Source organism: Dipodomys ordii, unplaced genomic scaffold (genome assembly GCF_000151885.1).
Source record: "Dipodomys ordii isolate 6190 unplaced genomic scaffold, Dord_2.0 Scaffold101, whole genome shotgun sequence".
Classification (NCBI taxonomy): Eukaryota; Metazoa; Chordata; class Mammalia; order Rodentia; family Heteromyidae; genus Dipodomys; species Dipodomys ordii.
The window spans coordinates 40,777-57,401 of record NW_012267317.1 but is presented as its reverse complement, the minus strand read 5'-3'; the positions used below and the strand labels follow the sequence as shown (position 1 = coordinate 57,401).

Below are 16,625 nucleotides of genomic sequence, written 5' to 3'. Positions count from 1 at the left end.
TGTGTGTGTGTGTGTGTGTGTGTGTGTGTCTAGCCAACAGCTGGGAACACAGGTGTATGTGCCACATGGGACCTGTGTGTGTTACTGTCTTGCTAACATTTTTACCCAGACCTCAAACTATAACCTTCCTGTTTCCTGAATAGCTGAGAATGTAGGCAATGTTTTTTGTATATTTTGACTTTGTGTGTGTGTGTGTGTGTGTGTGTGCTGGTCATGGGTCTTGAACTCTGAGCCTGGGCACTGTCCCTGTGCTCTTCAGCTCAAGGTGAGCTCTCTACCACTTGAGCCACAGCACCACTTCTGGTTTTCTAGTGGCTTATTGGAGATATGAGTCTCATGGACCTTTCCTCCCTGGGCTGGCTTTGAACCGCGATCCTCAGATCTCAGCCTCCTGAGTAGCTAGGATGACAGGTGTGAGCCACTGGCGCCCGGCTTATTTTGACATTTTTGTGTTTAAGGGAACTGACATAAAATGCGCCTCGAGGATCTTAGTGTTGTTGCTTGCCTATGAGTAGTGTTACTTTTGAGTAGTGTTTTGATACGATATGCTGCCAGGAGAGAGCATGCTCAGCTTGTGGGGGGAAAGCCCCAGCACACCCTGTGTGGAGCGGTCTCAGAGCCTCCAGCATCTGTTGAAGGCTGTACTACGCGTGCTCTTTGTGTTTTAAGAGTGTGTGTTGTCTTCACAGCATTCGTTGTTGTGCTGGCTTTAAGACGTGTGTTAAATGGCCACTGGCTTATCCTTGTGTGTCCCCGTTTCTTTCCAGGCTCCTCTACAGCTTAGCCTTCAATGCCAGGTTTCTGAGGCACCTTTGGTTTCTCATCTCTTCCATGACAACGCAGATGATCACAGGGTATGTGTCACGCCGACTTCCACATTGAGCCAAGTGTATGGAAAGTCGCAACTAATGTAAAACCTTCTATGGGGTCTTTTTCAGTACTACATAGGCTTATTGTGACATGTTAGAATAATTGTTTCCCTGTTGGCCAAAGAAATTACTGCCTCATTTTGCAGTTAACTTGTATGCACACATAATTAAGAGTATGAACTTTATTTGAAAGGAAATGGGCTTTTTAAATCCTGGTCATTTGGTTTGGGTTTGGGGGACAGGATCTCACTACTGCCTGGCCAGGCTGGCCTCAGTTGCTGTTGGGCTTCAGCCTCCCGAGCGAGCACTGGGGTTCTAGCTGCATCTCACCGTGCCTGGGAAAGCTTAGTGTTGGATGGATAGGATGACTGCCATGGTTCCATTTAACCTCAGTGAAACTTAAGTGAGTGAAGGGAGCTTTTAACAAATACCCCCGAAGCTGGTGAAACTCAAGAAAGGTTGGGTCATTTTCCTTGAATCAGTACCGAGCGAGCGGCAGAGCAGAGATAGAGACAACTAGACTGCCGTCGCTTCTACAGAAGGAGGAAAAGTTTGGTCTTGAGTGTGTTCCATCACACTCTGGGTTTTGTTGTCCTTTACTGCCTCCTGTGGATGCCTGCCTTGGTTTTATGATCAGCACGTTTACTTGAGGTAAAGAGGTTGGTGATGGTTAGGACATAAAGTCATTGTTTACCCCAGCTTAGCAACAGAGGTACTGCTGAGCCCCCTGATCACCGATCATCTGTGCACGGCATTCGTCTGCAGAGAGGAAATGAGGCATGAGGTGTGAAAGAAAGGTGATGCCGTTGATCGCATTAAATAATACTGCTTTGTGAGGAGATACGAATTTGGAAAACATTTCTTCAAAGACAGTTGGAAATTTGAGTTCTGTCTAGTTTGTTAAACTCCTTCCAGAAACTTGAACAATGTATTAATTCCTAATATATGTTGCATTACACGATCATTGGGAATAAGTTTAAGATGAAATGTGGCATTTTCTGAAAGTGACACAATTTTATTCGGAGCTTCTTTAGCTGGGGGTGTGCTCCTGGTTGGTCCTTGAGGCGGGACACACAGGGCAAGCCCTGTCTGCGGTCCCATTGATTGTAAGTGACACGGCCAGCTTCCCTGGGTTATAATGAATCGTTCATGTTTCAGTAGATGCTGGGTTTTATTTCCCATAACTAGCTCGTACTGTTTGCAGCGGGACACTTGAGTCCTTGTTGATCGCAGGAAAGTGGCTACACAGTCCTCCATACGTTTCTGGCCCATCTCTCCAGTTCCACTTTCTGTTGTTAAGGTTGAAATGGTTAGTTTGCGTTCACCTCGTGCAGTTAAGGAACACAAATAGTAAGTAAGTTGGTTAGTTACCAGTCTTTTCAGGGAGCTAGAGTACATTGACTTGTTTTTTATGTGCTGACACTAGGCTTTGAACCTGGGGCGTTGTGCTCTTGCTTAGCTTTTTCATTCATAACTGGCAGAGCTGTTTTATTTTCACTAAAAATTTCTGGCATTGTTTCTTTTATCACTTCCCAAACTAAAACTGATCTTATTAAAATAACCCTTTGTGTTTTTTCTTGTTTCCCTCCTCAAGGTCCATGGTGCCGTTGCTGCAGGTGATCTCCAGGGGCTCCCCCATGTCTTTCGAAGACTCTGGGCGGATCATCCCCCTCTTTTACCTCTTCAGCTCCCTATTCAGCCACTCGCTGATTTCTATCCATGACAATGAGTTCTTCGGTGACCCCATCGAAGGTGAGACCTAGGCGGTCATTTGCTGCTGCCCATGGGGCCCGTGGGTTTTCATAGATGGCGGGAAGTTGTACATCTTTTCACTCCAGCTTTTTCGGATCTCCAGCTGTAGGCCAGAGACGGCCATCCATGATGCCTTTCTCTCTGGAGGAGCTTGTCCTGCTGTCCCGCTGTCTGCGCGACGCCTGTCTGGGCATCATCAAGCTGGCCTATCCCGAGACGAAGCCCGAGGTGCGTGAGGAGTACCTGGTGGCCTTTCAGAGCGTCGGGGTGAGCACCAGCTCTGAGATGCAGCAGTGCATACAGAGGGAGCAGAGGCGCTGGGTCCAGCTCTTCAAGGTGAGCAGGTGTGCTCGGGCAGGGTGCTGACTTCAAGGTGAGCAGGTGTGCTCGGGGCAGGGCGCTGACTTCAAGGTGAGCAGGTGTGCTCGGGGTAGGGCGCTGACTTCAAGGTGAGCAGGTGTGCTCGGGGCAGGGCGCTGACTTCAAGGTGAGCAGGTGTGCTCGGGGCAGGGGGCTGACTTGTTGGGGCTTGATTCATTTTTCTCTTTTTTAGAATTGTTATTATAAAGGTGATATACAGAGGGGTTTCAGTTACATTTGATTCATTTCACATGAATCAATAAGGTTTGAGCCAGGCACCAGTGGTTCATAGCTGTAATCTTAGCTACTCAGAAGGCTAAGATCAGGGACGATTCAAAGCCAGCCCAGACAAAGAGGCTGTGAAATTCCTATCTCTAACCAGTGAAAAGTCCGAAGTGGAGGTGTGGCTCAAGTGGCAGAGAGTCAGCCCTGACTAGAAAAACCCAAGCAAAAACATGAGGCCCTGAGGTCAAGTGCTACTACCAGCATACAAGGTTAACAAACAAAAAAGAGTCAAAGCAAGATTGCAAGGCCCTGAGTTCAAGGTCCAGTATGTATAGGTTCATTTCAGACATTGTTTTTAAGTTGTAGAACTTTTTGGAAAAGCATCTTTGTTTTAGCGTTCCCTGTTTTTATTGTTGGTGTGAAGGTGCTGCACAGAGGGGGAGGGGTCAGTTCCACGGGTCAGGAGGTGACCGTGCCGCCCCTTCGCTTTCCTCCAGCTTCCCCCGCCTGTCCCTGCCCACAAATTACATTGTTCACCCAGGCAGTGGTAGCTCATGGCTGTCATCCTAGCTACTCAGGAGGCTGAAATCTGAGGATCGCGGTTCAAAGCCAGCCCAAGCAGGAAAGTCTGTGAGACTCTTATCTCCAATAAACCACTCAGAAAACCAGAAGTGGGGCTGTGGCTCAAGTGGTAGTGTGCTAATAGGCTTGAGCTGAAGAGCTGAGGGGCAGTGCCCAGGCTCAGAGTTCAAGCTCCATGACCAATTTAGTTCGTTTTCCATGGAGTGTATACTGAGTACCATGCCTGCATTGTTCAGAATTGTTTGGTTTTATTTTAAATGTTTTTTTTTGCTTATGTGGTGCTGAGGAATCGAACCCAGGGCCTCAAGCATGCAAGGCAAGCGCTCTACCACTGAGCCACCTCCCCAGCCCAGAATTGTTTGGTTTTAAAAGCCCTGTTTTTAACTTTTTTTATGTATCCTTTATAAATTGTCCCAACCACTTTCTGTAAAGTATTGTAGGTGAAGCATAAATAATTTTCTTTTAAATGTGTGTGTGCACGCGTGCGTGCGTGTGCATGCGCCAGTCCCGGAGCTTGAAGTCAGGGCACTGTCCTTTAGCCTTTTTACTAAAGGCTGGTGCTCCAGTCCTTGAGCCACAGCCCCACTTTGGCTTTTTGATAGTCACTGTAATTGGAGAGAAGAGTTTCACTGACTTTATGTGCAGGGTGGCTTAAAACTGGGATCCTCAGATGAGACTTCTGAGTAACTAGGATTCTGAGCACGAGCTACCAGTGCCCAGCAAGTGTACATGAACTATTTGGTGGCCGGTGGGGGTCACTGTGATATTTGTGCACATGTATTCCAGTCAGTCTTTCTCCTAGAAGTCCCTCTCCCTCCCTCCCTTCCTCTCTCCTTCCTAAAACTGTTCCAATAGATTTCACTGTTCTGTTTCCATCCATGGAAACAGTCCACCTCACTCACGTTTAATACTTTAATTTTTAACTAAAACTTATATTACAGATTTTTTGAACCCTTTAAAAAGCAGATTAACAAAGGTAGGATGGTAATATTTTAATAATAGGTTGTATATAAATTATTCTAAATTTGTTTATTTTAGCCATGCAGCGAGAGGTTAAGAGTTACCATGGCAATAAAATGCCACTGAGAATATAACTATTGAGGTTTGGGGGGAGAGAGAGAAAGAGAGGGAGGGAGAAGGAGAAGGGTGCTTGACTTCCCATGAAAACACATCTCGTCAGCTAAAATTGCTCATTAGCAGAGTGGGAGCAGAAGAAATGCATTTCCCAAATTGAATGCTAGATTTACAGTCCGTTTAGCACAGTGACCTTGCGCACACTAATGTTCAGTGCAAGTCATCAGCTGTCCCTTCAGGTCTTTTATCACTGCTTTTGTCAAGCTATCTATTTAATTGAAAGAAGCTAATTGAATGAAAATGATCAACTAAGCTTGTATTAATATTGCTAATGGAACTTTCTTCTTGGCCATGTTTGGAAAAAGATGTCAAGCCAGACTTTAGGAAAGGCCCATTAATGCTTGCACTTAACCTGATGGGCTAATTAAGGAATGCTTATTCATTCTACAAGTCCACCAGAGTCTCTCTGCAGCCCATTCTGCCTGATTTTACAACACATTTCACTTAGGAGCATGAGCATTAGCAGCAGTGAAAGTAACTGATAATGTTTTGATTGTGTGAATACAGGACTAATGCACCATTGAATTCATAATTTGTGCAGATTAATGTAATACATGTTTGCACAATTTATTTTAATTACCTATCTTTGTAATCCTAAGTAAACTTTAAAGTCATATGTTGAGTCCTTAGTATTTGCTTTCTTCAGTATTGACAATTGTGCAGTTTTTCTAAGTTAAAAATACACTATCAAGCCCATTGCTGGTGGCTCACACCTGTCATCCTAGCTACACAGAAAGCTGAGATCTGAGGAACGTGGTTAGAAGCCTGCCCAGGCTGGAAAGGTTGTGAAACTCTTAATCTCCAATAAACTACTCAGAAAAGCTAGAAGTGGAGCTGTGAATAAAAGTCACATAGCCTTGAGCAACAGAAGCACAGGGACAGCACCCAGGCCCTGAGTTCAAGTCCCAGGACCAGCACACAAAAATAAAAGGAAAAGAAGCCATCACACCTATTAGACTTGATTCTGAGCCAGGCACCAGTGGCTCACGCCTGTAATCCTAGCTACTCAGGAGGCTGAGATCTGAGGATCAGGGTTCAAAGCCATCCTGGGCAAGGAAAGTCTGTGAGACTCTTATCTCCAATAAACCACTAGAAAACTGGAAGTGGCGCTGGGGCTCAAGTGGTAGAGCTGTTGCTTTGAGCTGAAGAGCTGAGGGACAGCGCCCAGGCCCGGGACAGACAGCAACAACAACAAAAAAGACTTGATTTTGAGCTGGAGCCTGTGGCTCACACGTGTGATCCTAGCTTCTCAGGAGGCTGAGATCCAAGGATTATGGTTCAAATCTAGTGCCCAAGCCTAAGTTCAAACCATCATAACTGGGGGGGGGGGGGACTGAAAGGGGGGAGAGAGAGGGGGCAGGGCAGGGCAGATGACTTGATTATGGGAGCATGTTATCTTTTTGTAATTCTGAGGTTTATGCTAGCAATGCTTCCTCATAAATATATGCTAACAGCCTGCAGAGTTGTCTTTAAGCCCCCTAGAGTTGCATAATTCTCTGTGACAGGCTTGTCTTTAGGACATTAAAAATATCTGCATTGGTAATACTGCATAAGGTAATTTCCATACTGGTCCAGTTTTGTGTTGCTTACATGTGAAATGAAAATTCTGTGGAGCTAAGAGGAGTGAGCCACCTCTAACCCCAGCATTGGGAATGCTGAAACAAGGCCAGTTTGAGCTATGTAGCATTCCTGCTTCAAAAAATGAAAAGAAGGGGAGAAGCCCTTGTATAGTAAGCTGCTTTCATGTGTGCCGGGATGACTCACTGCACTATTAATGAAGGCGTTAAGAATTAGGTAAAATGGGCACTGGGAAGTTGGCTCCGTGGTAGAGCGCTTGCCTTGCATGCATGAGGCCCTGGGTTCGATTCCTCAGCATCACAAGCAGAAAAGGCCGGAAGTGGTGCAGTGGCTCAAGTGGTAGAGTGCTAGCCTTGAGCTGAAGAGCTGAGGGACAGCGCCCAGGCCCAGAGTTCAGGCACCACAACTGACAAAAAAAAAAGAATTAGGACACACACGCACACACCACACACCTAGACACCAATAGTTCGAAGCCAGCCAAGACAGCAAAGTCCATAAGAACCTCAACTCCACTTAGCCACCACAAAAGCTGTACATAGAACTGTGGCTTAAAGGGCCTAGCCACTAGCCTAGCTAGCCTTGAGCAAAAAAGTTCAGGGACAATGCTCAGGCTTCGAGTCCAAGCCCCAGGACCAGCACAAAACACAACACACACCATATTACACCACACACCTTTTTTTTTTGTGGTCTTAGGGATTGAACCTTAGTCCTTGTGCATGTCAAGCAAATGCTGTGCCACTCAGCCACATCTCCAGCTCTGACAGTCTATTCATTTTGTTTAAGATTGATTGGTTTAGGTTTGAAATCATATTTTGTATAAAGACCTTTGAACTTAAAATAGACCTTTTTAAAGGATTCCTGTAGTTTGAGACATAACCCCATCCCAAACTATTTTATACATACCATTGAGTTGAATCCTAGAAATAATAAAAACCAAAGCATAATTGAGGATGAGCTGTTAGCAGAATTTCCTTTAAGAAAAAACATGATGTTTACTTGGGAAATGCTACTGGCTTACTCCATAGTGGCCCCTTGTAAGAGTGCTCCTTCATCCACCCAGACAGCGTTGTATTGCTTCTTCTGTCCCAAGATAGTGGAAACCCATGTGGTCCCTATTTATGGAGGAGGACAGCCATATCCCTCCTCTAGGAAGTGCAAAATAAAATTATTTATTTTTTGTTGTTGTTGTGGGGCTTGAACTCAGGCCTGGGCACTGTCCCTAAGCTCTTCAGCTCAAGGCGAGCACCCTACCACTTGAGCCACAGCGCCACTTCCAGTTTTCTAGTGGTTTATTGGAAATAGAGTCTCATGGACTTTCCTTGTCCAGGCTGGCTTTGAACCATGATCCTCAGATCTCAGCCACCTCCTGAGTAGCTAGGATTACAGGTGTGAGCCACCGGCACCTGGCCAAAATAAAATTTATCAGCAGCTTTGTATATTACAGTGCCAAGTGTGAATTGAAGCAATCAAGATAGAACCTACCAAAAAAGGTGAAAGCATTTTGCCAATGATTTCCTGCCTCCAATTGACTTTGACAGAGTTGCAGATGATGAGACCTGACTCCTTCAGTACCGACTATTTTCATTTTCAGTCAGCGATGGTTCTGCTGAACTCATTTGTGAGAGGCTCTGTTGGCTGGTCATAGAACATAGAATTGTAAGTGGATAGAGTCATCTTTCTTTGTCACCGTAGGAATTGAGGTCAGTTTCTGAGTCCTTCATGGACACGGCTAAAACAGTTTATGCATTTATCAAGTTTATAAACTCTCCCTGAAATGTAATTTGTATCTATAATTGCTTTTGCTCTGTGAGGCGCCGGGAAGTCCTGCTTTGAGATGTCTCTGTACGCAGTCCAGGTTTAGCAGGAGTTACCTCACAGGCATGTGCTCTCTTGGCTCCCTGTCCAGTCACACAGTGCAAGCACTCTGCTATGCCATTCTTCCTTTCTTTAGGGTTGATTTGTATTTTTCTTCTGAAGAGGGAAAACAAACCCTTGCTGGGTGCGTTACCATGCCTATAATCCCAGTACTCGGGGTTCAGGACCCGTGGCAAGACCCAGTTTTGACACAAGGACAGGGCATTGCACAGTGTTGGATCCCTGCCATGTGTGAGACCCCAGCTTCTGCCCCCGGCACTACTAAGGGAAGACTTCAACCTTAAAACCAGCAGGTGCAAAGCACTGTACCCATGTTTCACTCAGCCTTTCCTGGGTTGGGGTTTTTGCTTGTCTGTTTGCCTGGATGTCTTTTGGTTGTTTCTTGTTTTGTTTTGTTTTGTTTCATGGGGTTTTGTTTTGTTTTTGGCAGAGGTGAATATCCTTTCTTTTATAATTATTAAGATATGATAAACTGGGAGCCAGTAGCTCATGCCTGTAATCCTACCTACTCGGGAGGCTAATAGGAAGATCTCGATTGAACCCTGAGCAGAAAAGTTCATGAAACTCTTAACTTCCAATTAATCACAGAAAAAACCAGGAGTGACGATGTGGCTCAATTTGGTAGAGTGCTAGCCCTGAGCAAAAGGAGCTTAGGGACAGTGCTTAGGCCCTGAGTTCAAGACCCATGACCAGGAAAAAAAATGGAAATAGGGCCTCATGGACTTTTCCTGCCCAGGCTGGCTCCAGACTATGGTCTTCAGACATCAGCCTCCTGAATATCTAAAATTACTGGTGTGAACCTCCAGTACAAGACTAGAAGTCAAATGTTTAAAAGTATTCTCCCAGCCGGGCGCCCGTGGCTCAGGCCTGTCATCCTAGCTACTCAGGAGGCTGAGATCTGAGGATCACAGTTCAAAGCCAGCCCGGGCAGGAAAGTCCGTGAGACTCTTATCTCCAGTAAACCATTAGAAAACTAGAAGTGGCACTGTGGCTCAAGCAGTAGAGCGCACGCCTTGAGCTGAAGAGCAGAGGGACAGCACCCAAGCCCAGAGTTCAAGCCCCATGACCGACAAAAAAAAAGTATTCTTCCCTCATGTAATTATCACATTCCCTACCTTAAAGACCCATGAATGACCCAGGTGTGTATGTGTGTGAGTGTGTTTATTATTTGTTTAGTACCAGTCTTGGAGTGAGCACTATCCCTGAGCACTGTCCCTGGGCTTTTTTGCTTAAGTGCTCTACTACTATGTATCGACTTCTAAGTTACTTTGAAATTAAACATTGAAAAGCTTCAATACTTGTGTATTTTGATATCATATCTATAAGCTTTCCATATAATTTCAGATAAATATCAAATCTTGAATTCTAGAAAACCATAACTTTAAAAAAATATAAGTAGGCTTGGGAATTCATGACTTGCCTAGCATGCATATGTGACCCTGGGTTCGATTCCTGGTACCACATAAACAGAAAAGAAAGAAAATTAATACAACTAAAAAGAAAAAAGTCAGGTGCCTTTTCACTTGTTTGCCTGATTTCTTACTGGTCTTGTTTTTATGGTTATCATGTGAAGCATAATTATGTTTTTTTAGTTCTGCAATTTATATGAAGTTCCAGCTTATCTGACTAGACTCCATATTTTCATTTGCTAAATAAACAGGACAAGCCTACCTCCTAAACTTGGGGTTTAACCAACTTTCTTCCTTCCAAAGGCCATCAATAGCACATTGTGTTAGTGGTACTGCTTATGTTCTATAAAAAGAACTAGTTTTATTGAATTTCAGCTATGTGTTGCATTTGCCTTGGTGGGGCCAGGCCAGATTACTTCACAGGCTTTGTAAGACCTGTGGGGAAGATACTTTCTCCCTTTGCCCTAAACCAAGTCCAAGTAGTTTTGTTTTGCTTTGAAACGTCAAAGACCATACTTTAGAATTCAACTCAGGTGCTTTGTGTACAACTAAGATGCTTTAGCATTTTTCTTCATTATGTAAAGGAAAACACAAAATTTAATAATGAAAGTTTGACTGGGTTCATTCACAAAATTTTGTGAAGTGAAAAGTAAACATGTTTATTTTTCTCAGATTCACTTTCAGTGTCAAAACTTAGTAGTAGAATACCTGCCTAGCAAGCTCAAGGTCCAAGTTCAAATACTAGTACTACCAAAAAAAAAAAAAAAACTTACCCACACTACAAATATATGAAAATGGAATGTCTGTGTAGATAAGCTTTAAAAATTATATAAACTAGCCAGGCACTGGTGACTCACACCTGTAATAGCAGCTACTCAGGAGGCTGACATCTGAGCATTGTGGTTCAAAGCCAGCCAAGATAGGAAAGTTCTTAAGACTCTTATCTCCAATAAACTACCAGAAAACTGGAAGTGGTGCTGTGGCTCAAGTGGTAGAGCGCTTGCCTTGAGCTGAAGAGCTAAGGGACAGCACCCAGGCCCAGAGTTCAGGCCCCATGACCGACAAGGAAAAAAAAAGGATTATGAGAATATTGGGCGCTCGTGGCTGTCACCTGTCATCCTAGCTGCTCAGGAGGCTGAGATATGAGGATCACGGTTCAAAGGCAGCCCGGGCAGGAAAGGCCGTGAGACTCTTATCTCCAATTAACCAACTGGAAGTGGTGCTGTGGCTCAAGTGGTAGAGCACTAGCTTAAGCTGAAGGGCTGAGGGACAGTGCCCAGGCCCGAGTTCAAACCCCACGACTGACCAAAAAAACCCAAAAGATTATGAGAACATGAACAGCTGAAATCATAATTTTAAACTGGTGAGTGGATGGCTAGTTCTGGATATAGATGTTGACTTTATCTTTGGTAAATTTTATCAAAGCTGGGTGCCAGTGGATCACACCTGTAATCCTAGCTACTCAGGAGGCTGAAATCTGAGGATCAAGGTTTGTAGCCATCCCTGGGAGGAAAGTCTGAGATTCTCATTGCAAATTAACCATCAAAAAAGCTACACGTGGAGCCATGCTCAATAGTAGAACACCAGCCTTGAACAAAAAGCTTAGGGACAGCATCCAAATCTGAGTCAAGCCCCCCCGCCCCCCCCCCACACACAGAGTTAACATGGAAGTGAAGTTCAACTGGTAGAGAAGTCTACCTACCTAGTAATCAGAGTGCTGAATTCAAACCCCAGCATTACCTTCTACCCCTTCCCCCAACAAAAAACACAACACAACAACAAAACTGTTAGAAGCATAGAACTGAGTAGAAGCACAGAACATCACAGTTAATTCTTCAAGGGGCTGCTTATTCTGTACAAGACTCCACACAAAGGACACTCTTAAATACAGGAGGGTAAGGGAGCAGCATTGGGGTGGGGGTGTTTTACTTCCTGTGATTGGGCAGACTGCCTCTTGTCTGTGATTGTGGTCGGGTTCAGTGTCTGTTGCGAGGCTTTGCCTCCTGGGTGGTAGTCTCACGCAGATGGTCAGGTTCTGTGGGGTGATACAACAAGCAAGAAACCTAACAGTTCCTAGAAAACACAGCCTTTGTTAACAGTGTGGCTCTGTGAACAGGTCACATTTCAACACAGTGGCTAATTATCTGAATGATTGATTGATTGATTTTTGGTTGTGGGGCTTGACAACTCTATGCCTGGGCGCTGTCCCTCAGCTCTTCAGCTCAAGGCGAGCGCTCTACCACTTGAGCTACAGTGCCACTTCCTAATTGTCTGATTTAAATATCTATTTACTGTGAAAATGGACAGAAGCCATGACATTTCAGAGAGGTTCTTCCCTAAACAGAACATGTCTGTACTATTCTAAGATCCAGTCTTTGGAAACTTAAAGCTAACTCTCAAGAACTAAGTATATTAGGTACCACTTAAACAGAAAGGGCCAGAAGTGGTACTGTGGCTCAAGTAGTAGAGTGCTAGCTGTGAGCAAAAGCATCTGCCCAGGGACAGTGCTGAGGCCCTGGGTTCAAGCCCTAGCTCAGGCCATAAAAATAAAAATTAGAAAAAAATGTCAGAGTGGCATTTTAATCTCAGATGAGCTAATTCTAAGTTTTAAATATTTCAAAACTTGACCACCATCTCCTCTACAGGTAATAAAGACCATTATGTGTGTATGCTGGAGTTCACTTTCCTTTCTTTGTTGGCAGGTAATTATTTTGTTCTTGCAGCACACGCTTGTGATTGCAGAAGGCAGGGAGTGCTCATTTTGTGTGTGTGCTGTTCCTGGGGCTTGAACTCATCCCTTGGACACTCCCTTTGCTCAAGGCTAGCTCTCTATCACTTGAGCCACAGCTCAACGTCTAGCTTTTTTGGTAATTAATTAAAGATAACAGTGTCATGGACTTTTCCTACTAGGCTGATTTTGAACCTCAGTCCTGCGTAGCGGGGATAAGCCAGTGGTGCCTTGCTGTGAAGGTCTCTTACCTACCCTGGTTTGGGAACGCTTGAGCCCTTTTTTCTTTTTTCATTTTTAGTTGTTTTAATCAAGTAATGTAGCTGTTTGAAACAAACTTAAGACAATATAGAACCTGTAAAGAAAATTCTGCTCGTGTGAATTTGAATTCTACTGAAATTTGGCATCAGACTTAACACGGTCGAAGCCCAAACCCTTTCCTTAGAGAAGCATTGAAAATTTCAACCAGCAGACTTTGAGCCCTGTTTCCTTGAGGAGTCTGAGTGGTGCTCCAGCTTTTGTGCACAGTGCGTCTGTGATATAGACCTGCCCTTCCCTGCAGGTTATCACCAACCTGGTGAAAATGCTGAAGTCCAGAGACACAAGGAGAAGCTTCTGTCCTCCGAACCACTGGCTGTCAGAGCAAGAGGATATTAAAGCAGATAAGGTACTGTGGTGTGCTGCCTTCAGAATGGTTTTTCAGTCCTCGTCTTTCAGGAGAGTACATCCCTTGAAACTGTTTGAGTTATTACTCATTTTGTACCTCATTGCAGTGAGCTTGTAGCCTGACCCTGTCACAGCCGTGCAGAGCGGACTCTGCTTTTCTCTCGGTTACAGATGTGTTGTGACTATGGCCCATCTCAGTCTGTGTACGTCAGTGAGGTCTGAGGCCCTCGCAGTGGGCTGCTGACCTGAGCTTAAGCTAGTCCCCAGGAAATGAGGGGTGGTGCCAGATAGAAATCATCCCCATTTCATCCTTACTCTAGAAAGTTCACCACAGAAACCACGCACTGATAGCTCACGCCTGTCATCCTAGCTACTCAGCAGGCTAAGATCTGAGGATCATGGTTGAAAGCCAGCCTGGGCAGGATAGTCTGTTGAGACTCTTACTCCAGTTAACCACCAGAAAACTGGAAGTGGCACTGTGGCTCAAGTGGTAGAGCACTTGTCTTGAGCTGAAGAGCTCAAGGACAGTGCCCATGCCCAGAGTTCAAGCCCCATTACTGAAAGAAAAAAAGAAGAAAGCTCAGCACAGAAGAACATCAGTGACATAGTTCACATAGTTATACCTGTAGTGCACTCTGAACAAATTTATAAGGATGCTTTCAGTATGGTTTTTTTGTAAAGCATTGTATTATTATGACTGTTTGCTATGCCCTGATACTGTTTATTATTGAATAAAACAGTCATTGGGCTGGGAATGTGGCTTCGCATGCATGAAGCCCTGGGTTCGATTCCTCAGCACCACATACACAGAAAAAGCCTGAAGTGGCACTGTGGCTCAAGTGGTAGAGTGCTAGCCTTGAGCAAAAAAAGCTCAGGGAAAGCGCCCAGGCCCTGAGTTCAAGCCCCAGGCCTGGCAAAATAAGGAAAAATAAAAGTTATCAATTCAGTTTAAAAATCGAATCAGCATGGGCTGGGAAGGTGGCTCAGTGGTAGAGCACTTGCCTTGCATGTCTGAGGCACTGGGTTCGATTCCTCAGCACCACATACGCAAAAAGAAAAAAAGCCGGAAGTAGTGCTGTGGTTCAAGTGGTAGAGCGCTAGCCTTGAGCTGAAGAGCTGAGGGACAGCGCCCAGGCCCAGAGTTCAGGCCCCATGACCGGACTCAAAAAAAAAAAAAAAGAATCGGCATAGGAGAAGCAAGCAAGTGCAGACTAGATAGGGCAGAGAGGGCCAGTGTCACGACCGCCTCGACCCGCAAGGATGACGCGACAACAGGTCCTTCTTTCAGACGGTTTATTCAGGACCTTGTTTACAGCTTCTTTTCTCCTACTTCTCTCCTGCCCGCTTCTTCTTCCTGCTTCTCCTACTTTTCTCCTTCCCTCCTACTTCTCTCCTGCCCGCTTCTTCCTGTTTCTCCTCCCCATCCGCCCCGCGCTCCGGTTATAAGCCTCCTGGATGGCCAATCCTGAAGCGCCATGTGGCATATACTGATAGGGCTGCAAACACGGAAGCAAACTAGGAGCCAGGTCATAGCCATATAAGGAGTTGTTTTTTACAGAGAGCACTCGTCACGAGGAAGACGGAAGGCGGGAGCCCGCGCCATCTTAGGTTGCAGCCGCACCACGCGGCCCTGCCATTTTTGCCTTTGCAGCCGTCTTTGGTCGCGGCTCCCGCAGCTCTCCACAGGCCAGTTCATCAAAACAGAAGCAAGGTCCAGCCTGTCTCGCAGTAGAGGAAGCCCAGCCAGGGTCCTTGTGGGTCAGAAGGAGGTGCTGACACCAGTTTGGTCCCCTCAGGTCACCCAGCTCTACGTCCCTGCTTCCAGGCACGTTTGGAGGTTCCGGCGGATGGGCAGGATCGGCCCGCTGCAGTCTGCTCTGGAGGGTGAGCCCACCTTACCTCCCGGCGGCTTCCGGGAGCGCCTCTACACACTGCAGCCTGTGCTTCCACAGGTTGGGTCTTGGCCCCATGAGCTAGTCTCATCACCCACAAAAAAATGGCCTGCTGTCCTGCCCTTGCTGTTGTGGTACCGCTCACATGACCAGGAAGACTGAAAAACGTTTAGGTTGGGTCTGGGGCGCTGGGGGTAGATAGCTGCGTTAGACTGCTGGGGCCTGTCTGACAGTGAGTGTGGACTAATGAGCTTCTAATACTGCAGTGGGTCTGGAGTCCCCGCCACTGTCCGTGTCTGAGGAGCGGCAGCTTGCCATCCTGACAGAACTGCCTTTCGTGGTTCCTTTTGAGGAGCGAGTGAAGGTATGTCAGTGATCACCTTATGTAAACAGCTAATGCCCCAGCCTGGGTATGGAGGGCTCTTCCTGGAGTCCTGGCTTAGTGGGAGGCATTCCTCAGCAAGGTCCTGGCAAAGAGTGTGAGCAACGCCATTCCACCAGTAAATACAGAGGGATTCACATACTTGTCATCTCAGCTAAACTAAGTGTCTAAATAGGCTTGCAGTTCCAGTCAGCCTTGGCATAAATCTGAGACCCTGTGCCTGCCTAGCAAGTATGAGGCCCTGAGTTCAAACCACACACACCACCCCCCTCAAAACACCAGCCAACAGACCCCTGATGTTGTCTAATCTGTGTTCTCATTAGGTTGTAACAGCGTTCAGTAGTTGATGAAACACAACAGGTACCTCATGGCACAAACGGAAAGGTTTCCCTTAGTTGCAGCTGGCTGAATGGCCTGTTAGATGAACAGATTTCTGATCGTGGATTCTTTTTATTTATTTATTTATTTTTATTTTTTTGGGTCTGGTCGTGGGGCCTGTACCCGGCCTGGGCCTGTACTGGGCCTGGGCGCTGTCCCTCAGCTCTTGAGCTCAAGTTTAGCACTCTACCACTTGAGCCACAGCGCCATTTCCGGCTTTTTTCTTTTTGCTTATGTGGTGCTGAGGAATCGAACCCAGAGCCTCAGGCATGCAAGGCAAGCCTCTACCACTGAGCCACCTTCCCAGCCCCTGATCATGGATTCTAAGTGAATTTGTTACTGAGAATGCCACTTTTTGTAAAGGTATGTTCGATTCATTCGAGTGGAAGTGGCATATCATGAACACTACTTTATACAAAATAAAAATGAGCAGATACTGTACCTCCTTGCCTGGTGATTTTCACCCACATACCAGAATTTGTTTGTATCTGTTCCCAAACATAATCTAATGTGTTCTATTTGCAATCACTTAACTATATTTAGTTTTTTTTTTAAGAATTTTTGGTGTTGGTTTCAAGAAGTGTTGGTTAGGCCTCCTCACTCCTGGGCATTTGCTTTAGAAACTGTTGGCATTTTTGCTTCAAAAACTACAAATAGCAACTACTTCCTGAGTTCCCTATGCTTGATTTTCACAATCAATAACCTATGTATTATGTCATTATGGAAGTATTCCCACTAGGTCTTGTAATGGGACTTTTACAATGAGCGGTTTTTGGTTTTGTTTTGTTTTGTTTT

At 45.5% G+C, this 16,625-nt stretch overlaps 1 protein-coding gene across 1 annotated transcript in view; it reads left to right on the top strand.

Moving 5' to 3' along the window:
* Ube3c (ubiquitin protein ligase E3C) overlaps nucleotides 1-16,625 on the top strand; it is a 139,420-nt gene that overhangs the window by 89,091 nt on the left and 33,704 nt on the right. Inside the window, exons 12-17 of the mRNA XM_013027202.1 lie at nucleotides 768-854; nucleotides 2,464-2,621; nucleotides 2,725-2,957; nucleotides 13,075-13,179; nucleotides 14,975-15,062; nucleotides 15,337-15,434. Coding sequence (XP_012882656.1) covers nucleotides 768-854; nucleotides 2,464-2,621; nucleotides 2,725-2,957; nucleotides 13,075-13,179; nucleotides 14,975-15,062; nucleotides 15,337-15,434 — 769 coding nt within the window. The remainder of the gene's footprint in view (nucleotides 1-767; nucleotides 855-2,463; nucleotides 2,622-2,724; nucleotides 2,958-13,074; nucleotides 13,180-14,974; nucleotides 15,063-15,336; nucleotides 15,435-16,625) is intronic.